The sequence below is a fragment of the Balaenoptera musculus genome, chromosome 21 (assembly GCF_009873245.2).
Source record: "Balaenoptera musculus isolate JJ_BM4_2016_0621 chromosome 21, mBalMus1.pri.v3, whole genome shotgun sequence".
Taxonomy (NCBI): Eukaryota; Metazoa; Chordata; class Mammalia; order Artiodactyla; family Balaenopteridae; genus Balaenoptera; species Balaenoptera musculus.
In genome coordinates this window covers 22,630,572-22,655,168 of record NC_045805.1, presented here as the reverse complement: position 1 = coordinate 22,655,168, position 24,597 = coordinate 22,630,572, and the positions used below count along the sequence as shown (strand labels likewise).

General features: G+C 37.8%; 1 protein-coding gene across 2 annotated transcripts; it reads right to left on the bottom strand.

Moving 5' to 3' along the window:
- Window positions 1–1,113: 1,113 nt before the first annotated feature.
- ERI1 (exoribonuclease 1) lies at window positions 1,114–22,332 on the bottom strand. 2 transcript variants are annotated; one of them, XM_036839045.1, is made up of 8 exons: window positions 22,065–22,332; window positions 20,756–20,761; window positions 17,525–17,703; window positions 14,228–14,438; window positions 10,158–10,241; window positions 8,713–8,822; window positions 6,205–6,319; window positions 1,123–1,910 (listed from the first exon to the last, which is right to left on the bottom strand). In XM_036839045.1, exons 1-8 carry the CDS (start codon window positions 22,170–22,172, stop codon window positions 1,668–1,670), a joined length of 1,056 nt encoding a protein of 351 aa, XP_036694940.1. In that variant the 5' UTR covers window positions 22,173–22,332; the 3' UTR covers window positions 1,123–1,667. The 2 variants fall into 2 exon arrangements, with proteins under 2 accessions (XP_036694941.1, XP_036694940.1); XM_036839046.1 differs by lacking the exon at window positions 20,756–20,761 and having other exon boundaries at window positions 1,114–1,910.
- Window positions 22,333–24,597: the final 2,265 nt, after the last annotated feature.

Below are 24,597 nucleotides of genomic sequence, written 5' to 3'. Positions count from 1 at the left end.
AATTTGAATTCTACGGCGAGGTGGCTATGTGGAAAACTTGCCTAGGGAGTGTGAGTGGACTGCCCAGCACCCACCCCTCACTAGTGATTTCCTATTTTCTACTACTTGGCCCTGCAACAGTACCTCTGTAAGGATTTGAAGGAAATGCTTTAAAACATCCAGTAATACTTTGTGGTATACTGTATGGTGCTATTTGGGATTCACAAAAATCTTAGCATATATCCGTTTCACCCCAAGAGTTTTCTGTTTAAACCTAAAACATCTAGATGTCCTTGTTTTACTATAATGTGTATTTTGCCCACCCTTGTGCCTTCTGTTATCCACTTATTTTTTTATTATGCTGATTCTATAACTACTGCTCAAAGGTAGAAATTCATTCTTTTAAGTTAAAAAGCTACAGCACTGTGTGGAGAATTCTCATACCAAGAAAAATGCCTACTTTTCTCTTATGCACCAGGGTTGGAAGACCTCTATAAAATTCATTTGATTATAATGTATAAATCATTAAAATAAAGTAGCATCACAATTACTATTAGGAAGTAAACGAAAAGAAGCAAACAATGTTAATGAAATTGTTCTAGGAAAGCTATAGGGGGAAATCCAATTCTGAAAATATGTATTTTTAGCTTCTAGATAAGGAGAGTTTACTTTCTCAACTCCACAGACACATTTTTGTTTTTAGAATTAGTTAAGAATTAACTATTCAACATTTAGTGGTCACTATGTAAAATCAGTTTTTAGTAATAGAAACGTAAGATATGGTAGAAAGCATTATTCGACTTTACTAACCTCACTCATAATGTTGAATACAAATGCAAAATTAAGTGGTGACCTTTAATTTTAAATCTAATTCAAAGCATGGTCTCTTAGATTTAAGAAACAAGGCAGATAGATATATGTCACAAGGGGGAGGGGAACCAAAAAACCAAATCCAAAAAACCCCAATGATTTATCTATGTATTATAAAGTTCAAGCTGTAGCCCTTATATTCCTTTAAACGGTATTTTCTTTTGAATTTCCATTAACCTCATCAGTAACTGAATTTTTAATCAGACCCTATAATCTATCATGAATCTTCCAATTATAAATTAAAAAAAAAAACAAAGGCAGATATGTATACCAAGTACTTTATGAAATTCACCACTCACAACTGACCTTCACATATACATTTCAAAAATCAAAAGGACACTGACATTCTTAAAACCCAAAGGTTAGATAAGGCCCACCTTTCCAATCTTTTCTGCATTTTAAGAAATGATCTGATCTAATGATGTTAATGTAGAAACACATTATATATTTTAACATCAATAAGGTATGACATTCAAGGGGAGAGCCAATAAACCTCTGCATTTTAAAACCAAAAGGAACACATCTTGGACACCTTAAATTATAAAATTCAGTTCTAAGCAGGAACTGTTACTGTGTAACAAATACTGCTCATATCAAAAGTGCTGGTGACAAAGAATTCAACAAAGAATTCAATATGCCCTCCCCACAGAATCTGTTCACATACATATGCATATATCTATAACCGTAATAAGATTTTAAATGTTTAAGGTGCTTAAATTTTGCACTGCAGGACTAATTCAATAAGTATTCATCTGCTACCTCTTTGTAGCAGCTCCAGTTAGAGTGAATGATCCACGGGCAAAAGCACAAAAATGCTGCTATTTTCTGGAATGCGGCATTTGTGGCGCTGGAGTGCCCTCTATTGGTAGTGAAGAGGACACACTCATTAGCTGCCCTGCATGCATCTTCTCATTAACCCGGAGTTCACACCCATCCTGCAGCATTCTAACTGCTATTCGGGCAATGTTCTTAGAGTCATCAAGACCACTGTGAGGCCGCCCATCGTAATCCATGCCGAGTTTTTCAAGCATTATTGTCAGCTTGGTTTGGCTTCTAGGAACCTGAAAAATAAACAGCTCAGTAAATAATTCTTTAGTATTCTATAAGTCATTGTGAAGTGGAAAAATAAGAAGCTGAAAATGAACAGTAATAGCTAAATAAAGTTAGGCAAAGGGCAAATACTCTCGGGTCAAATGAAGCAAATAAATAAACCTTCAGAGCTTTAAAAAAATGATCTTAGAGTTTTAGATAAAAATACATATAAACAGATGGAATCCTTAGAACATCTAAAAAGTTTGCAGTTTTATACCTTAAATCATTTATGAAAGGAAATGCATTGTTCTGAACATCTAAATTTAACCCAAACTAATTTTTTGGCATGGTATTTTTCTGTAATGTATTATTTTACTTGACTGACAAAATTTATAACTTTTATATATCAAAGGACACTATCAACACAGTGAAAAGGCAGGCCACAGAATGGAAGAAAATATTTGCAAATCACATATGTGAAAAGGGATTAACATCTAGAATATACAAAGAATTCCTAAAACTCAACAATAAAAAAAGCAAACAACCTGATTTAAAGAATTTGAATAGACATTTCTCCAAAGAATATAATGTACAAATGGGAAGAGGAGAAGAAAATTTTTAAAAACGAAAATGTAAGTTTCCTCAACTTACACTACTAATCAGCATTATAATTGGTATCTAGTACAAAGGGGGGAAACCACACAGAAAAGAGCAGCCTAAGAAACCAATATAAACAGATCCACAGAAAAATGTAATTCTCTACTCAAAAAAGCACTGGCAATTTTGCCTTAACGTATCTACAACTTTCTGATCACTCTAATGTACTATGAGTTGTAGATGTTTTTATGCAGACCTGAAAATTCTTTTATGGTTTTAGTAATTGTTAATAATCATCCTTAGAATAAGTAAATTATTCCTCTAAGTTAAAGGTTGGAGAAAGACCCCTTACATAAGAACGCATTACCACCTGGAAGCTGTAGCATGAAAAGAATCTAAAGTTGATCAGCCCCTACAAATTTACATGAAATTCAGAGAACAGAGGCACATTTGAAACTGTATCACAGGATACAACAAGCAAAATTCCAGACTATGGGAAACTCTACAGGACAAATGGCTCAGGTTCTTGGGGGGGAAAGAAAAAAACTGCTAAAGGGAAAAAGGAGGCGGGAAAGGAATTTATAAGTTTAAAAATTTGGGGCTTCCCTGGTGGCGCAGTGGTTAAGAATCTGCCTGCCAATGCAGGGAACACAAGTTCGAGTCCTGGTCCGGGAGGTTCCCACATGCCGTGGAGCAACTAAGCCCATGCGCCACAACCACTGAGCCTGGGCTCTAGAGCCTGCGAGCTACAACTACTGAAGCCCACGCACCACAACTACTGAAGCCCACGTGCCTAGAGCCCGTGCTCCGCAACGAGAGGCCACTGCAATGAGAAGCCTGCGCACCGCAACGAAGACTAGCCCTCGCTCACCGCAACTAGAGAAATCCCACACACAGCAATGAAGACCCAACGCATCCAAAAATAATAAATAAAATAAATAAATTTATTTTAAAAAATAATTTTAAAAAGTTTAAAACTTACGAGACATGTCACCCAACTGCAAATGTGTGAAGTTTATTCTGATCCTCATTCAACACACAAAGGGTAAAAGAAAACAAAATATTTATGATATTTATGATGATTTGATAACATTAAGGAATTACTGTTAATTTTTTTTTTTTTTTAAAGAGCTCCTGACTTATTTATTTATTTTATTTTTTTGGCTGTGTTGGGTCTTCGTTTCTATGAGAGGGCTTTCTCTAGTTGCGGCAAGCGGGGGCCCCTCTTCATCGCGGTGCGCGGGCCTTTCACTGTCGCGGCGTCTCTTGTTGCGGAGCACAGGCTCCAGACGTGCAGGCTCAGTAGCTGTGGCTCATGGGCCTAGTTGCTCTGCGGCATGTGGGATCTTCCCAGACCAGGGCACGAACCCGTGTCCCCTGCACTGGCAGGCAGATTCTCAACCACTGCGCCACCAGGGAAGCCCTGTTAATTTTTTTAGGTGTGATAATGGTGTGGTGGTTTTATTTTCTAAAAGAGTCCTTATCTTTTGGGGGTTACATAATGAAATGTTTACAAAGCAAATGAAATAATGTTTAAGATCTTCTTCAAAATAATAAGGAAAAGGTAAAGTGGGTAGGGTTATAGATGAAACAAGGTTGGTCATGAGTTAATAACTGTTGAAACTGAGTCATGAGAGTTCATTGTATCTGTCTACTTTTGTATATGTTTGTAATTTTTCATAACCAACTTTTTTTTAAGAAATCACAAAATTAGTGAAAAATCCACAAAAAAGGAAAAAATATTTACCAAATATAATCAAAGGAAAGAAATCCAAATGACTAATAACATAGGAAAAGGAGCTCAGCTGCATGAATAATTAGGCAAATGCAAATCAGAACCTCAATGAGATGTCATCACACATCCACCACACTTACAAACATTTTAAATGACTGGCAATACCAGATGCTGGAAAAGACGTGGAGCAATAGTAAATCACACACTCTTCTTGTGAGAGTGCCAACTGGTACAACCACTTTGGAAAACAATTTTTGCATTATCAAGTAATCTCAATGTGCTACATATTCTATAACCCAGCAATTCAACTCCTAGGCTTATACTCTGGAGAAATGAGCACACAAGGCACCAGAAGATATGCACAGGAATGTTTATAGCACCACTGTTCATAAAAAGCCCCAAACCAAAAACCACCCAAAGTAGATAAACGAACACAATGGAATTCTACACAGCAATAAAATAAATGAACTTCAGCTACATACACAAGAAGGATGAATCTCAAATATAATGTTGAGGAAAAAAGCAAAATAAACAATACAGCCAGTATGATGCTAATTATATCATTTTCAAAAACAGGCAAAACTAAACCATATGCTATAAGGATCAACATATAAATATTAAAGCTATAAGGAAGGGTGGGAGGGAGGCTCAAGAGGGAAGGGATATGGGGATATATGTATGCATATGGCTGACTGACTTTGTTGTACAACAGAAACTAACACAGCATTGTGAAGCAATTATACTCCAATAAAGATGTATAAAAATAATAATAATAAAAAAATAAAGCTGTAAGGAAAAACAAGAAAATTATCCCCATGAAAGTACTGATTACAGGAGCTCTGGGAGGAAGGAAGAGGGTTAAGTGGGTGGAATTTACAAGGGATTTCACTCTAAAAACAATCTGTCAAAATCCACTTTTCTGTACGCATAGTTGTCAATTTTAAAATGCTAAAAACAAAAAACAAAAAAAAATGTTTTGAGAGAAAAGCACCTTTTCTCAGGAAAGGATGTGCTTCACCAAAATGTGGTTGCAAAGGGAAAAAGATGACCCAAGATCTAACATGTGATAGAGAAGCAAATGAAATCTTCTAGGATGATTTTTGAAGAAGCCTGAAGAACAGGTCAGATTAGAACAGGATTAAAGGTTCCAGAAAGCTAGTCTCCAAGGTAAAAAAGGAAAAAAAAGAAAAAGAAAAAAGAAAAACTGACACCACCTGAGTGTTTTGAGTACTGAGAAGTGATTTACAGTTTGAATGGAGAGTAACAGCGTAAGAAAACAACTAAAGAAGTCAATTATTAAATCTGGGGAAAAGTGAACACTTTCCATAATCATTAGAAATGTAAACAGCGAATAATGATTTGATTATAAAGCTAACATAACTAAGAAAGATGCAGGGAGGGGAAGGACAGGCAGGAATGGTAGCTGTTCAATGGAGCTGAACCTTCACTTTCCATTGCAGGAACTCAACAGATACCTCAGACTGAAAATTCAAGAAATAGCATAAATATATAATCTGGAAACAGGAAGGTTAATATGAGAAGAAACAACTTTAAAAAGTTAAAAGCGTTTGGGAGAATAGGAACCAGTACTGGTGAGGGCCATGGTGGAAGCCTGCCATTTGTTATGAGACTTGCAATATTATTTTTAAAAATTTACACTACACACACGTATTAACTTTGATAAAATTAAAATGAAAAATCAGTGGGGAGCATTTGTTCCACAAACAATCCATATATTGAATACCACTACAGTTTCAAACCTCTGTAACTGAAGATCATACATATATAGTTACCCTATTTAAGTAACCGGTTGAGTGAGGAATATAGCTTATTTTTCTAAACTCACATGAACGTAACTATTTGGAATCTGAAGAATAACAACTAATTATATGACCTTTTTCTGTGAAAACCATCTAGTAAATCATAACTTTATGTACATGCAAAATATAATAAATTTATCAAGAGCAGTATAATCAATATAGAAATCTTACCTTGTAAAAGTTTCCATATGACTTTCGAATATTGATCCACTTTTTGGCAAAAGGTGGATATTTGAGCCTGCTTAGCTGGCACTGAATGTTCAGGAACTTACTCATATCCCATGAACTTAAACCAAAAGAGGAAAAAAAACTGGATTAAATAAATGCTATACCATTCGTAAAAATGAGGATTTTAAGTCATTCTATTTGTTTTTATTTACACATCACCTTTCTTATATTCACACATAACACCAAGCTTAGAAAATTAACTTCTCTTCCTCCAAAATAATAATTCAAAAACAAACTTTAAAAAGCAAAGTGGAAGTTGGATATATTAAATTTTTTTGGACAAACTGTCTAATTCTTATTGGGCTCATCCTGACCATTTTTATGGTTCTGATTACCTAGGCACACCTGTATCTTGTTGAGTTTTTTTTTTTTACAACTCTAAAATAACTGCTCAGCTTACTTTTAATGCCAAGTTTATCACATTAGGAAGTTTCTTGAGGGTATGCTTTGAAATAAAACAAACACAAACAAATGAACAAAATACTTGAGAGAAACGTAGCTGATATCAAGCAGTTAGAATGCAATTTGCTCTGCCACAGCATGTTTCTACAACACGAATCAACCTATGTAGTTAAGTAGGAGAATCCTGGCTGTATCATGTAAATTATGTTGCCTCATATGTGGTTTTTCCTCGGCAAAGGGAGTCAGAATTGCAGCAGTAGAAATTATAACCTTCAGCAGGAAAGAAAAAGCTCTCAACTCGGCCGCTGTGCCAGCAACAGGAGTACTTTTAAGAAAATTAAAAACAAGCACCTGCCCCCACGATCCTCTGGCTTCTGTGCCTTTGTAACATCCTCTGAGGTGCCTTCTACAGACCCCGGGCTGCTTGCCTGGGCCGTCCAAATTATTTCTGGAGGTATCAATTATTGTTTTTGTTAGTCCTCTGGTTACAAAATTGCACAGATTTTGAATGATCTGTCCCAGAATGTGAGGGTTTTACAGAATTGCACACACCATGTTATGACAGAAACACCTGTGTACTTCAGCAGGAACACTGCTCATTCATGTTGAAAATCAGGAACAGATTTCTAAAGAGGTCCATCAACATTTTCCCAAACTTCCATTTTTAGGCATAATTATGATGGGCCTAAATTCAATGCTCTTCTCCTACTGCACTTGAGGGCCTCTAAACCCTTCACTTAGGTGACACCTCAGCTTTTGTCCACAATTTGAAACAGAAGTTCATTAGGACTTTCTTCTTCAACCTTAATAGCATAGGGTATAGGAGGTGCCTCAGCACAATGCTGTTAATCTCTGTTTTAATGTCTCTCATCTCCCCACTTGGCTTTTCTTTTTTTTTTTTTTTTTTTTAAATTTAGTTATCTATGAACACTTTTGTTTGTTTGTTTGTTTTTTTAATAGCTACTTTATTTATTTATTTATTTTTATTTTTGGCTGTGTTGGGTCTTCGGTTCGTGCGAGGGCTTTCTCCAGTTGCGGCAAGCGGGGGCCACTCTTCATCGCGGTGCGGGGACTGCTCTTCATCGCGGTGCGCGGGCCTTTCACTATCGCGGCCCCTCCCGTTGCGGGGCACAGGCTCCAGACGCGCAGGCTCAGTAGTGGTGGCTCACGGGCCCAGCCACTCCGTGGCATGTGGGATCTTCCCAGACCAGGGCTCGAACCCGTGTCCCCTGCATTAGCAGGCAGATTCTCAACCACTGCGCCACCAGGGAAGCCCTGGCTTTTCATTTAACTAATGCTTTTGGAGCATAATTTTGAGCTCAGCACTATAGTAAGCAATATGAAAGACTACCAAGTAGCAAAAATCCTTGCTCTGAATGGAGTTTTAATCTCCTTGCAAACCTAGGTCTTACACACATGAAGTTTAGATATCAGAATATTCAGTCAGATGCCAACATGCATGGTACGTAACAGAGGCTGTAAGGCTTCAAGAAAAAGGTCAACGTGAGTTGTAGTGTCCAGAATAAAATATGAGGTAGGCTCTGGGTAATAATAAAGAAGAGCCAAGGAAGAGAACCTTCCAGCAGAGAGGAAAGCTGTATGGGTACAGAGCGGAAGGATAAACCGTGCGGTTCATGGGCCAGCCTAACTGCAGTAAAAAAGAAAAACGGCAGGAGGATTAGGCGACACGGGCAGGGTGGGATTAGACAACAAGAGCCTTGAAAGCCAGACTGAAGAGTCTGGACTTTCTTGAGCAAGGAAGTGTCCTGATAAAAACAGCGTTTCAGTAAAGTCATTTAAGTTTTATACATTAATATTTAATCTTCTTCTAGAACTGGATCAGACTGTTATCTCTGCTTTCTCTCCTCTCTCTGACGTCTAGGACTTAAAATTTAACCAGGAATAAGAATGTAAAAGGAAAACTACTGTCTGTTGTGGGGACTCCTTTAGTAAATAATATTTTTTGTGGTTATTCTAAAAGTTGGATGAATTAGGACATCTTTAATCTTAAAAAGTAGATTAAAAAAGATAAATTTCCTAAATACTTACCCATCTGTTAATATGGAATATTTATACTTTGTTCCTAATTCCTTCAATTTCATCCAGTCAATGACTTTTTTCAGTACCTGAGGGAAGGTATCAGCTTTGTCTACCTGATCCTGAGGATATGAAAGTAAAATATATAAAAATCTGGGTAGTTACATGCAGTCCTACCCAGAAACAAACACTGGAGGGAAAGAAACAGTAGGAGAAAGTCTTAACTATGATCTTTTAAACTCTTCATGGTTTCCTAGGCTAAGATTCACCTAAAATTCCATTTTTAAGACAATTAAAAATTGTTTATAGCCAAGTATTAGGGACTGCTTTCAACTGAAGTATATAATCCTCCCCAGATTAAGATTTAAGATCATCCTCAGGGGTTCTCTTTTTTCAGGCCTCAACCTAGTGGCTTACTGCTTCTCCAGAGGGGAGAAAAGGGAAATCTCTCCTCAGCTGAAAGCCACAGCCCTCTACAGTGGTTTCCCTATCTCGAAGCTCACATCTTTCCAGAACATACTACACATCTGAATGATCCATCACATCACTCTCATACTTAAAATCCTCCAAACACTCCCCAAGGTCTTCCAGACAAAAAGACACACAAGACCCTTCATGATCTAGCTCGCCTCTATCACTTTAGCTTTATTTGCGACCATTTTCTCACTAGCCCATAATACACATGAACTATCCCGAACCACTTACAGTTTTACCCTTCACACTTGAAATGCCTGCCCAGTCATTCTTTTCCACCTATTTACCTATCGCTGACTCAGCCCAAGTTCACCAACTTGAGTTTTGCCCAGGACAGCCCTCCCTTCCCTCTGTCAGAGGGAGGTCTTCCTACAGATGCCCATGACACCCTAATGAAACACTGACTGTCAGTCTTCCTAATCATACTGTATACTGTGACCAGTGTTTTTTTCTGTCTGTCCCCCTGACTTACAGATTGTTAAGTGAGCTGAGGAGGGAGACTGCCTTGACCATCTTTGTATCCATCGTAGCTTGGCCAATATTGAATATTATAGCAGGCCCTCAAATATTTGTTGAATGAATGAATAAAGGAACTAAGTAAATGAACAAAGGGCCTACCACATTAGAATACAACCAAAAATCAAAGGCCTAAAAAAAATTAAGCTATATATAAAATCAGGTTGTAAACAGATATATTTTAAAACTTCATCTCCAAGTTCAACATGGTAACTAACATTTCCTTCACTAATGCTCCATACAAATGAAATGTTTACAACTCCTTAAAAGGAAAGGCTGAAAAAAAATCTTACCAGGTGTAAAATGTGCTTTTCTATTTTTTAAATATTACAATACAAAAGATCTTTACCAAGCAAGGAAAGTATCACATTTAATTATTTACAACAATAATTTTTTTAAACTATGAAATAAATCCCTGATTTCAAAACTTCTTTCAAACTCTAGAAAAAGGAACACAGAATTATAACCTGAGTAATTCCAGTTAGATTGATGCAGAAGTCAGAAAGTTGTGTGTTAATCTCTGGTCTCACATACTGCTGAAACGTATCTTCCTACAAGGGAAGGACAGCAAATTAAAGTATTTTCTATGACTTAAGATACATGATACATAACGTGACTATGTCAGCCACATAAGGTTGTAATCTTATAGATGGCTCAAGGCACAGACCTGTCTAGAGTTTTAACAATTTAAGGATAATGCCCTATTCCCAAAGTACTCTAATTTTTTAATTAAAAAATTATGCTGCATAGTTTAAAAAAGTTTAAGATAGAACAAGTACCTGAAAGCAAGTCTTCAAACCAAAGTTTAACCAGAGGAGCAAAACATCAATGATTTTGTTTATAATATTTTGAAACTGTAAAGCCTATTAATGCAACCTCTAGTTCAAGATATTAAGAGCTTTTTAAATAACATAGTATGCTGAAGAAATGCCAGTCTGCAGTTACAACTAAATTAGTTCAGATTCCTGCTCTCCCATTTACTCCTGATTAGTCCTTATTTTTATATTAAGATTCCACTAAACTGAATTCTGAATAATCAAAATTTAACTATATGATATGTAGTAATCTAAAGGGCAATAATACTACTAATTATTTTAGCAATGTTTAACCTCTTCAAGAAGCTTTCATGATTGCCTTCTTATTTTATGCTCACAACAACTTTGTGAACTCAGTAAGGACGGCATGGTTATCATCAGGCTCAGGTCTCTAAGCATTTTTTCCTCTGGCCCAATGCTGCCTCCCTAAACCAGATCACACTAAGTCACTTGTTAAAAATTAAGGACAATTTCAAAGCCTAAAGATTTATCGGCAGCACTTATTAATACTAGGTAGCTATGGAGAAAAAAACAAAGAATATTACTTATAGTAGAAGATTAAAAAATTAACAAAAATAGTGTTTATAAAATTCTTTTTACACACTAGTGTATTAAGCAGACGAATTATCAAGTTACTAACAATTATAAAAGAGTAAAAGAACAGCAAAGAACATTTGAACTTCAAAAGTTATAGATGTTCTTTACTTACCATATTGCAAAAGGAAAAATTCTACTTAATTGAATTTCATAGATAAATGAAGTCTATCCTTTTAAATATCAGTATTTTGTTTCATAATTTTAAATGAAAATCTTTTAAAAAAATATGCTGCAACTTCCCTTACCACTGTAAGCAGATACTACTAAGTATGACATTAATAAAATTGTATTTGTTATTTAATACTTTCAACAGAATGATGCCAGAGGACTATGCATTCATTGACCAAATATTTAATAATCACTTAAATAAATTACATAGTAAGTTAAAAGGTGATGAGGGTTCTTAAAAAGCAGAGTAGATAAGAGGGATCAGAAACATTGGGTCTGTGGGTTATTCAAGCTACACTACTGCACAGAGAACCAGTTAGACTTTATTTAGAAGGCAAGAGTGAAGGAAGGAAGGAAGGAAGGAAGGATAGGAGGGAGGAAGGGAATTAGCAGCAAGATCTCTGCAGGAAAGGAATTTGAGCTAAAGCTCTGGGAGGTGAGGGGGTGGAGCATGCCTGGAATTTCTGAGAAACAGCAAGCAGGTCAATATGGTGCAATCAGAGGTAACAAGAGGCCAGATCATATAAGGAATGTGATTTTTACTCTGAGTTACATGGGGAGCCATAAAAGAGTCGTGAGCAGAGGAGTGAAGTGCTCTGACTTATATTTCATAAGGATCACTCTGGTCACTAGGTTGAGAATTGGCTGCAGGGAATAAGGAGAGAAACAGAGACTAGTTAAATGATGAACGAAAGCAGCAAATCCAGACAAGAAATCAGTGGGACTCAGACTACAGTCATAGCAGTGTGGTTAAGTGGCTGGGTTCTGGATATATTTTGAAGGCAAAGCAAACAAGTCACTGATGGCCTGGATGTGTGATGTGAGAGAAACAGGAGTTAAGGATGACTCCAAGGTTTCTGGACTGAGCAATCAGAAAGACAGAGTTGCCAGCCCTCAAGCTAGGGAGGCTGAAGATAAAACAGGTTGCGGGTAAATTTGGGACACGTTAAGATGTCTGTTTAGATGTCCAAGTAGAGATGTTAAGTAACAGTCTGGACTTGGGACAGAGGACGAGATTGGAGATATGTATTTGGAAGACATCAGCATGTAGCTTCTAAAAGCTATGGAACAAGATGATAGACGAGATCATTAAGGGAGAGGATCTATATAGAGAAGAGGGCCTGGAATTGAACCTACAGCATCCTATATCAGGAAGTTGGGAAGAGAAGGAGCAACCAGCGAAGGAAACTGTGAAGGGGAACCCAGTGAGGCTGGCGAAAATGCAGGAGAATGAGGGGTTCTGGCAGTCACTTGAAGGAGACAGTGGTCAATTCCACCAGGACTTAGGTAAAGGTCAAAGGTGACACTGAGGAGTGATTTTAGTGGAGTGATGGGCTGGAATACATAACCTAAACCTACAAGTGCCATAAAAGAAACGAAATTGAGTTATTTGTAGTGAGGTGGATGGACCTAGAGTCTGTCATACAGAGTGAAGTCAGAAAGAGAAAAACAAATACCGTATGCTAACACATATATATGGAATCTGAGAAAAAAAAAACAAAAGGTCATGAAGAACCTAGGGGTAAGACGGGAATAAAGACACAGACCTACTAGAGAATGGACTTGAGGCTATGGGGAGGGGGAAGGGTAAGCTGGGACAAAGTGAGAGAGTGTCATGGACATATATACACTACCAAATGTAAAACAGATAGCTAGTGGGAAGTAGCCGCATAGCACAGGGAGATCAGCTTGGTGGTCTGTGACCACCTAGAGGGGTGGGATGGGGAGGGTGGGAAGGAGGGAGACGCAAGAGGGAAGAGATATGGGAACATACGTATATGTATAACTGATTCACTTTGTTATAAAGCAGAAACTAACACACCATTGTAAAGTAATTATACTCCAATAAAGATGTTTAAAAAAAAAAAACCTACAAGTGGTATGGGTTTATCAGAGAATGGGAGGAAACAGACAGAACTGTATATAACTTTTACAAAGAAATCTGCTGCAGAGGAACAAAGACATGGGGTAGCTGGCAGGGAGTGGGTCAAGTGAAGGCTTTTTATGGTGTGAAAAATAACAAGTTTGTATGTGATGGGAATGATATAGTAGGAAGCAGTGAATCATTCATGTCTAAATGAGGGAGGAGAATGGCTAGAGCCATGTCCTTGAGTGAGAGAGAGGAAGTAAGATCTAGTGAGTTATGCAAGATGATTTGCCTTCATAGCTGTCATTTTTTTCTTTTAATTTACTGACCATTAATCTGCTTTGGACAAGGAAATTATATAAATGGGCTGATTAAGACTGTAACTAAAAGAGGCTTCAAACAACAGAAAGAAAAAATTGTATGCATTTTCATGCACCAAACCTTTTTATACTTATTCCCAGAGTGCTGGTGGCAACTGGGGATACCACGGACGTGGTACTTCTGGGTAGATGAGCTGTTACAGTCCTTGCTCAGGATTTACAAGGCAAACCGTATTAATCTGGAGGGATCCTGCTGAGCTCCTACACTAACAATGCACTGACAATGAGTATCTAAAGCAAATATGTTATATGGCTTAGAAGCCAAGGTTACAAGAGTTGTTTCCCCCATAAACTGTTCACCAGAAAGCTAACTAGTTTTAAGTTGAAAGGTAATTTCTATACCTTATCATTTTTATAGATCAGAGTATACATTAGTCTACCACAGTGGTTCTCAACCCTGACTGTATACCAACTGAGAAGCTTTAAAAAAAAAGGCTGATGCAAGGGGCCCCACGGAACAACTAAATCAGAATCTCTGGGACGAGGACCAGGCATCAGTTTTTTTTGTTTTTTGTTTATTTGCTTTAGCTACTGGAAAAGGAGAGGAGCAGACTCTGAAATTATTTTATTATAGCCCAACTATTAAGTATGCAGCAAGAGCAAACACCCCCTCTTTAGAATTCTAATTCTAGCTGAAACAGCAAATGGGACCTTAGTAGCCAACCCCAGAATAGCTGTTGCTAAAAATAAAATTAAAACAATTCACTTACTATTTCTAAGGTATGAGTATTCAGTAAAACAACAGGAAATTCAATTATTTCATGTATGAACTCAGGTGGGTTACCCTCTTCACAAGTGGCTTCGAAGTCAATAACACAAATGTAGTCATAGTAACTGTCAGCACAATTGCCCTCTTTCAACATCAGCTTCTGCTTCTTATAATAGTTTTTTAGTCTCTTCTTTAGTACATCCTTTACACCTCTAAGGAAAATAAGAATAAAATTAACGCTTAGGTGAATTTTACAGGCAAGAATTTGAACTCTTACCTGCTGGCACTGGGTTGAACGCTGACAGCATTATCACCGCATAATTTAGCCAAAATAAATGTAAAGAAAGCAAAGCTAATTTAGCAAAGCACTAATTAAAACAGAACGTTTAATACAGCATCAATATTTTAATTCACACGTAACTTTTCATTTTTGTAGTACGATATATTATATATTGGTTTTTCAAACCATAACCTTTGTCGGCATACACTACCTACACAGCCCTCTTGCCTTATATAATAAGATGACATACATGATACAAAAACCGAAATTAATACTGAATTATTCTGCTGACCAAACACAAATTTCAGAGAATGAAAATTCAGGTAAATTGAACGTATTATGCTCTTTTTCCTTTCTTTTGGCTTTTGTAAGTTAGACAACTAAAAAAATCCACATGAATTTGAAAGCATTATGAGCCTACTAGTATATAAAGTTGAATGTCTCTTAGCTATTTAACTAGGAAAACTAATTTAGGAGACCCTAGAATAAACCATGTCCAGAAGAACACCGTCATAGTCAGTAGATTCTTAATTGTAATTAGATTTCTTAGTTTACCATGGGTAGAATTTGATTCAGGAGATATCTGTTTTACAGGTATTTTTAAAATATACGTTCCACAAAAGGGAGGTGGGCAAAGTTGTTCTAAATTTATGACAATGGTGGGTAAAGGCGGTCACATTCGTTCGTCAAACAGTATATATTACTTCAAAAAATCAAAAGTCACAACCATTACTTAGACTTCCTTCACTGTTACTTGGTTGAGTCCTGTAAAGGCCTGCAAATACAAAATGGTAGTAAAAATAGGAGGATCTAAAAACTGTAACTAATGGGAAGTGACACGGAAGGCATTTTGGCCCCGTCACCAATTAGTGACCGTTAGAAAAAATGTTTCTAACCTTTTGTTTTCCTTTCTAAACTACCACTAAAAAGGAATCTTATCCATGAAAAATCCTGATAATTAACCAGCAAGTTGTTTTAAGACAATATGTGTTAATATGTTTATTTGCTTGAGATTTTCCAAACTACCAAAACCTAGGAAGGAAACCCTCAACTCCTTTCATATTAAGGTATTGTGCGTGACCTCTGCGTCATGTGACAGCTTTGGATTACTTAGTCTTAATTTCTTTTCTTTCTTTCTATATTTCACTAAAGGTAAAACGTAATTTACTAAAATTTTTGTCTGCAAACCTAATGGCAACATCAACACATAACCAGTTACTCCAGAGAGAAAACTTTATCTTTAACCTCTCCCTTGCCCCTCCACATCCAAACAATCACCATTTCTGCCAATTCCAACTCAGAGAAACATACAGAATCTGGTTCTCCTGAATTCTCTCAGGTGGGGCTCCCATTAGCTTCCTGGACTCTGGCAAACATCTCCACTATCACAGCCCTCCTCTTCATTCTTCACCTTGCTCGAGAACTAGGCACTAGCACCACCTTACGAGGTAAAACGCAGACTTTAGCACAGAGTTCCTTCACCACTAGGCTACGACCTATCATTTCATCATCTTCTTCAGATGCTCCCCCTCCCCACAGTACGCTGCACGCTGCAGACAAAACGCAATACAAGCCACGTCCCGAAAATGGGGCATGCTTTCCTGTTCCACAACTTTGGTTGTACAAAGAAAAAGCAAGATCATGTAGCAGAAAATATACAAACAGAAATTATGAGTTTTTATTTCTTTTTGCCCAAAATACCCTCCCCCTCCCTTTTCTGTTTTAAGTCAATTCAAATGTCACTTCTGAATCCCTGAGACAGAGTCTTCCACATTCTCATGATGTACTTGGCCAGATCTTCAATACAGCTCTGGTCACTCTGTACTGTGATTACTGGTTTGTGTATTTTCCTAAAAGACTGAGATTTCCAAAATAGGGAGTAGATCTGTTTTACCTTTATAACATTATTACCTAGTAAAGTGCTTACAATTCAGTAAGTGTTTGTTGACTAAACGTATAAACATACATTTGATCTCTCTAGCTCCCATATAAATTAGGAGTGAGCAACTGATCTTCACACCTGGGAAGAACACACATTTTGCCCAGAAAATCTTAAGTCGGCTACACGTTGTATTTCCAGAATAGAAAGAGTCAGGGGGAACAGAGGTAAAAATCTTCTTCACAAATTATGGAGTAGACAGTCGAGAAAGGGGAAAAAATACATGTGTGCTCTTTTGAAAAGCAGTGAAGCTCTACTTTAAAGCAAAGAGGAGGAATACTGCTTATAAGAGAATAAGGATTCAGGGGGACCCCAAAACAATAAGTTTTCCTCTATTACCTGTAGTTATTTTTTTCTAGATGCCTGGCAATTCTCTTGTGTATCAAGAAGCTACATGTTTTTCTGGATCCCAAAGGTCATTCCTGCCCCATGCCCCAAGTCAAAATAAAGTGATTTGTTTCGCAAAAAGTTATTAAAACTTATGTATACATCTCATTGAAGATACACACACATGCACACATACACACTCTTGAGTTGGCTAAGCTGCATTATTTTCTCATTCAATATACAGTTAAACATAACGCTTACTATCATACTGCATATTTTTAGAAACTAAAACAGAAGAAAAAATACTTCCTAGTAGGTGAAAGTTGTTTTTTTTTTTTAATTACCTGGTTTAATTACCTGGTTTCAAAGAAATCTTCTTTATAAAAAATAATACAAATGAACAAGAAAAAGGGAAAATACTCAATCTTGTTATCTATCAACCAAATGATCAACTAAAGAAATTTTTTAAACATACTCGGTATAAAATGATAGATACTCCTATACACTTCTGGTAGACGATCAAAATATTCATCAACTTTAATTCAGCAATACTACTCTATCGTCTAAAAGACTGACAGAAATAATCAGAGTCACACAAAGTTTCATGTATAAGAATGTAAATTACAGCTGTTATTTGAATTGTTAGTAATGGTTATCTCTTTATAATAGGATTACAGATATTTTTCAGTGTTTTCAAGATTTTCTAGATGAACATGTACTACTTTTATAATTTTAAAGTTATTTTTAATTACCTGGTTTCAAGCTTGAATTCTGAAAGTTTGGCTCTGAGCTCTTCCTTACTCATTCTATTAATGCAACCATTCGTAATAGCAATCTCTTTGTAAACTGGGTCACTGAAATCACTTGCACTGGAGGTAATGAACTTAGATCCTTTTGCTTCTTGGCCATCAAGTCTACATCGCTGCTTTTTCTACCACACACAAAAAAAATACATATATATATATATAAAGTTTATAATTAGTACAAACATCTTAAAGATTCAAACTCCTAAGGGCTCTTTGTGCTATACGTTCAATAAAAACTGCTTAGGAAGAAGGAGGATGTGTTTCCAATACAATTTACCCTGCTCTCTTCTCAGTCACGAGGTTCCTTACAGGAAATGAAGCTAAGTAAAAAGAGCACTGGTTTTGGGAGTCAGAGCAACCTCAGTACAGAGCCAGCTGATTGTTTAATAGTAGCATAACCTTGGGTAATTACTTATTACTCTGATCTTCAGTTTCCTTATCTATAAAATAAGGTATAATAATAACTGTCTCAAATGGTATTTGGTATTGGTAATGATAAATAGTATCTGGGAGAGATTATTATAAGGATTAAATGAGATCAAGTATAGCAGGTTCCTGACACCATATCCACCATGGCTATTAATAAATGGTAACTTTACTAATTACCATCACAGACTGTAGGTCAGACCTTTTCACAAGCAGTATTCTAAAATTTACAAATGAACCAATTTTTAAGTAAACTTTTACAACATTACGCATGTATACATCCTGAGAATTTTTTAACCTGACTTCGTTTCACAAAGTTAACAGAAATTGGCCAATATAAAAATTAAAGGGACCAGAAATCTGACTCAAAACTTGCTGGTATCCAAGGCAAAGAAGGAAATAAATTCAGTTCCAAAACACACAATTTCCGAAAGTTACACATATATTCAGTTATTCAGGAGAACTATAGTTACTATATTATAAACCTTTCCTCCTTTCTTAAATGAAAATCCATGTTAAGAAAGACATAATTCGATTCTAATCACACCACAGGTAGTCCCAAATTACTAATATGTGAAGTTCCAAAGATTCATTTACAAGTTATTTTCCACATGCAATGTTACAAATATTAGGTATGTTTCAGAATTTTCAAAAATACTTTGGAATTCACTAGCAATCCATACAAAAGCTTGTTAACTTAGTTATAACTTACCACATTGTCCTCATGTGAACTTTAATGACAGATTAAGGAGGGATAACCATGGATAGGACACAGTCCCTGAGCTGGAACTGATCCTGATGGTTCAGGGACTATTTCTCACTCTTAGCTCTCAATTTAATGCAACACACATTTAGCAGATACTGTGCTAGAATACTTAAGAATTACTCTCTCCAATCTCCTCTGAGGAAAGAGGACAGGAATTCCAATGTATGAACTGTCCATAGATTGAAGAATAATTTTTTTAAATAATTTTATTTATTTATTTATTTGGCTGCACTGGGTCTTCATTGCTACATGCAGGCTTTCTCTAGTTGCGGCGAGCGGGGGCTACTCTTCGTTGCGGTGCGCGGGCTTCTCACTGCAGTGGCTTCCCTTGTTGCAAAGCATGGGCTCTAGGCACACGAGCTTCAGTAGTTGCAGCATGCAGGCTCAGTAGTTGTGGCTCGTGGGCTCTAGAGTGCAGGCTCAGTAGTTGTGCGCACGGGCTTGGCTGCTGCTTGGCATGTGGGATCTTCCCGGACCAGGGCTCGAACCCATGTCCCCTGCATTGGCAGGCGGATTCTTAAACACTGCGCCACCAGAGAAGTCCCTTGAAGAGTAATTATACTGAGGTTCCTTGTTGACCAATGTTTTAAAAACTTTATAACATGGATATTTGACTAAGATAAGAAAATAATTAGCTTTCAATAATATATTAAATTTACAATGCCTGGCTACTTTATCATTAGCATTTAATCAGGATTCCTGACTTATCCTTTGTCTTTACACTTACAGTGAATTTTAAACTTCATCTTCAATCGGGTTAAAATTTAGGTCAACAATGAGTAACAGTTTGTCTACCAAAACAAATGTCTCACTTAATTTAAGCAAATTTTCTCCTTGGCTAAATCCTCTCTCTGACTCACTTGCTTAATTCTTATCTAGAACTGTGGCTACAAATATTACCCACAAGTAACACTTAGGCCTCTTCTAGATATGCTACAAATCATGATTTCTATAAAGAAAGTTCTGCCTCCTCTCCTGGGTACAACCCTAGCCCTCTTCCTTCAGTGAAGTTTAGGACATGGTCAAGGTCCAGTTCTCACAAATTGTGGTCTACACTAATGGTTTCCAAAGAAAATCCACAAGACAATCCACTAAGGAGCAGAAGGAAAATATTTAAAACCCTGTATGTATTATTAATCTACAAAAACGCAAAATTAGTTTACTAAGTAATACATGGATTGATAATGGCGCCCTCCCCAATGTCTGTGTCCATCTGTCACATGTCACAAAGTACCGGCCATACAATGAGGAAAGTAGGGACAGACTCCACAGTACAAGGGGGAATATTCACCTTCATGATACTGTGACATTTTGCAATTTTCACACGTCCCAGTAAATGGTTGCACGGTTTATATTATCCCAAATGAGGGAATCTTTACAATACGGAATTGACCATGAAAATCTTTTATAGCAAATGGAGGCTGACTATCTTGTGGTAAAGTACTTAAAAGTGCTATTGAACTTACAAATGAGTTACATATTTCCTTTTACAAAAAGGTATTCCAAAATTGCTGTCATTTTCTGTGATGAGAAAGGGATTAATAGCTTGATCCTTAAAAGTTGTTTTTTTTTTTTTAAATAAACCCTATTTGTTTCAAGATGAAAGAAAATATGTTTTAACAATAACTTAGCAAGTAACTGCTTATCAAGAGAAACCTCTTCTGTGGCAAGAACATTTGGAAAATAGATGTTCTGGAAGTGTTTCCATTATTTTATTGCCAAAAAAAAAAAAAAAAAAAAGAAAACGTGCTCATTACCTATTTAAAAAAAGCCTTTGCATCTACACATAAAAAACAAACAAACAAACTTAGAAGCAGAATTAAACTTGGTTACAATCCTTCCAAAAGAAGAGTTCTGATGAAATTTGAACCTACTTGGTTAAAAATATAAAAATGCAACACCTATTAGTTTACAAAAACAATTTCGTTGACATCAAGGATAATGAAAATTTACTTAGCTGAAATCCAACAAAATATTTTGCTTACTTGAGCCTGAAAAAAAAAGGACTGTATCATTATTTATTAAAAGCATCCAACAACAGGTTTTTAACAAATATGATAGTCAGTAAAATCAACTAGGAACATAAACCCAGGCCTTAAGTCACTATATCTCAAAGTTTTAAGACTTCCAAATCTAATGAAGTGTATTCAATCACACTTCTCTCATTAAAAATAAAGTTTTAAAAATTATTTTTAAACCGACTCACTTGATGATGTTATTGACAGTATCTCAAACTGAAGAGGGATGGCGGGATAGAAGAGTGGTTCTTTAGACAGAAGGGACATGGAGGCCTCTTTGAAAGTAATATCATAACGCGAGGCAGATAACTATGCAAAAGACCCAGGGGAAGAGCATGCACAGCAAAGGAAGCACACAAAGACCCTTAACAAGAAAGATCATCCACCATAAAACCGAGGATGCTGGGCACTGAGAGCAAAAGGGAAGAGTTGTACGAGGTGCAGTTAACAGTGGAGAAAGGAGCCAGGTCCTGTGGGCAGCAAACTGAAGACTCAGGAAGGGAGAAACCAGTCAGATTCCTGTTACTAAAAGCTCATTCTACCTGCTATGTGGGGAATGGGCTGTAGACGGAAAGAGCAAGAGCTAGGAAGCCTCCTGCAAGTACCCACACTATGAGGTGCTCCGCATTTGTATGTTATTAATAGAAAATGACCAATTCGGGTATTAGATCGTTCACACTCTGCAGCGCCAGTCAACAATAATTGTATGTGTCAAAGAAGATGAATAACGAAGTTTTAAGACGGTTTTTTACAACTCTGCCACTGTAACTAGGATCTATCGGTGAGCTATCAAACTCATTAAGGGTATCAGTCATACATTACGTTTATATGAGGTAGGAGTAAATGGGCGAAAACCAGAGACGAAGCTCCAGCTAACAGGCACAATTACCTTTTGCCAAGGCTGGGAGCTGGGCTTAAAGGTCTTAAGAAGTGACACAGCTAGAGCTGAGCTGTCGTGGTATTTCTAAAAACATCAACTACCCGCTACAGATTAGGGCTACACAGAATGACAACAGTAACCGTGCGCCCAGAATGTTCAGAGCAGAGTTCCCACGCAGAGCTAATAAAACCGCGGTTCGCATACTTCTCGTCTGGACTGTTTACTCACTTCCAGACGGTAACTGGGACCAGAGGGGGCTTACTGACAACCACCCCCGAGTAAAGGCTCCCGGAGTTGGGGTCAGGGGAAGGCGGCCAGGGCTGGGGCCCCAGGGCGCACGGGCTGCGGTTCCTCAGGGAAACCCTCGAAGACAACGGCGCGCGGGCGGATTCTCACCTCGGGATTCGGGCGCTGCGCCTCCTCCCCGCACTCCGACCCCCGCGACCCGCGCCGCGCGGGAGCCACGGCCTCGTCGCCGGGCTGGTGGCTCTGCTCATCCTCCATGCCGCGTGTCACGTAAGAAGAGAGCTGCTGGAGCGCACCACTCGCTCTCTCACTCGGCCAAGCCCGAAAGCCTCGCCTTTCTCCGCTGAAAAATTACCGGGCTCGCGTTCCCGCGGCAGCGACCACACAAACTCGAGTGGACACCTCCCACTTCCGGGAGCGTGAGGCGTCCCCACGCCGCGCAGGCGCAGTGAGCCGGCGCGCGGAACGCCGGCGCCTCCGCCGAGGCAGGCGGTGGGGGGCGGTGGGTAGAAGGAGAGGTGGGAGGAGCGAAGCGGGAGGGAGGCGCGCGCGGGAGAAACTGAACGCTGCGTGCGCCGGGTTGAAGCGACGCCAGAGTTCGGGCCGTAGTCCCTAGAGATGCCGCCAGAGGAAATGACCCATCACCATCTCCTGAGACGTAAACGAGCAGTATCCGAGAGAGAGGTGAATTTTAACCATAGAGAATAGCATTTATAAAACAATCTACGTTTTTCCATAAGGCGTTTGAGACGCCCACTGCTGGACAAGAAGAAGCAATAGGTCTGGAGTTACTAAGAAACTGAACAAAGTATGTGAAACAACTGTTTTCAGACATTGGACGACAGGTAGTTCCGGACCTTTGTAGCTGAGAGAAGAGAAACAAATGAGATGGGGATTTTTTTTTTTAGGGAATTTGGCGAGGCCAAGTTGGTTGGAATTTATGAGGCGGAGTTCATGGAGAAAAAGCTTCAGAAATCTGCATAGGCGCACCCTTGCATCTTTAGCTGAATAAGAATCAGTGAATATGTTCTGTGAAACTCCACAAGACCAGGAAAGAACAATTATTGGGGAGCAGTAAGCCAAACAATTTTCAGAGCTCACACTGGGCTGGGAATCATTTGAGTTCCCTGGAGCCAGAGTGGAGAGACTGTTGAATACGGTTGTCGAACGGAGTATGCTTTAGAGACCCCCGAAGTGTCATGTCTTAGTAGTGAGGTAAACTAGCCCTAGACTCTGGGCTAGTTTAGACCCTTCAGAAGCTTAAAGACAAGCCCTGATAGAGTCAAACTGCTCAGTAAGTGACCTAACTGCTCGCCAAAGCAAAGCCTGATACTCTCTAAAAGACTAGGACAAAATCCGGGGTTCAACAACATTATATTCAATGTATCAGGCATCCAGTCAAAACTTAATAGGCATTCCAAGTAAGTAGGAAAATATATAGTCAATAGAACCATATCCAGAAATGACAAAAATGATGGCATTAACAGAGAAGGACTTATGAGCTTAATATGCTCAAGGATTTAACACAAAATATGACAGGAGAGAAACTGAAGAGTTTTTTAAAAAAGAAGAAGCAAATAGAATTTCTAGAGATGAAAAATATAATATCTGAAATTTTTAAATCTCTACATGGGATGGATAGCACTTTAGGCGCTACAGGAAAATAAAAAGTAATAAAGCTGAAGACATAGCGATAGAAACAGTCCAAAATGACACACAGAAAATAGACTTAAAAAACAAAAGCAAAAAAGAACAGAACTTCAGTAACCTGTGGGACAATATAAAGAGGTCTAATGTATATATAATTACAGACCCAGAAAGAGGATGGGGTTGAAGAAAAAATATTTGAAGAAATAGTGGACAAAAATGTTCCAGAAATACCACCATGTCCCATACTTTCCTTTGACTGTATGGTATCAGCAGGCAGGAGACCCACATTTCGTAAATGGTGACTGCTGTTACTCTCCATGTACACAGATGGAGAAGTCCCAATGATGCCAGTGCCTTCTGCCTAAGAAAATAAGTGCCCTAGTCGGACAGCTCAAGGGGAGAGCCTCCCTAAAAGTTTCAGTTATGGCCCAAGCCTAAAAGAGAGGCTCTAGAATCAATTATTCTCTTATTAACCCCAGTGAAAAACATACCTGCCTTTCATTTAGCATTAATGTCCCTGGATTAATCCACTGTAGTGATAGATCTGTGTATTGAATACCAGGTTTTGTAAATTGTTCTAGGCTGAACTACAATAAATATTTGACCTTTGCAGAGTAGAATGCCATTTGTTTCTAAGTCATTTACCCATGGCTGCCTGGTGCCAATGTATATTTAGTTCTATATCTTTAGGTTTGTATCTGAGCGCCCTGCTCTGTTCTATTAGTCCGTGGTGTCGGTTCTTATACCCTTCCCATGCTGTTTTTATTGCTTGTCTCTGCAGTATGTCTTAATATCCTGTAAAATAAGTTCCCCCTCTTGAGTCTTCTTTTTCAATACTGGCTTAGCTATTTATGGATTTTTAGCCTTTCACGTACATTTGAGGACAAATTTACTGGTCCTCGAAAATCCAACAAAAATTCTCATTAAAATCGAATTCACTAGAACAATTTGCGGATAACTGACATACTAATATTGTCTTCCTGTTGAAAAATATAACTGTTTATTCAGATCATGTTGTATGTTTTTAAAATTT

Coding starts and splice junctions, on each gene's coding strand:
- ERI1 (XM_036839045.1), bottom strand. CDS start 22,172: ATGGAGGATGAGCAGAGCCACCAGCCCGGCGACGAGGCCGTGGCTCCC. Junction 14,439..17,524: donor GAATTCAAGCTTGAAACCAG/GTAATTAAAAAT, acceptor TATTTTCCTTAG/AGGTGTAAAGGATGTACTAA. Junction 10,242..14,227: donor ATACTCATACCTTAGAAATA/GTAAGTGAATTG, acceptor CTTCCCTTGTAG/GAAGATACGTTTCAGCAGTA.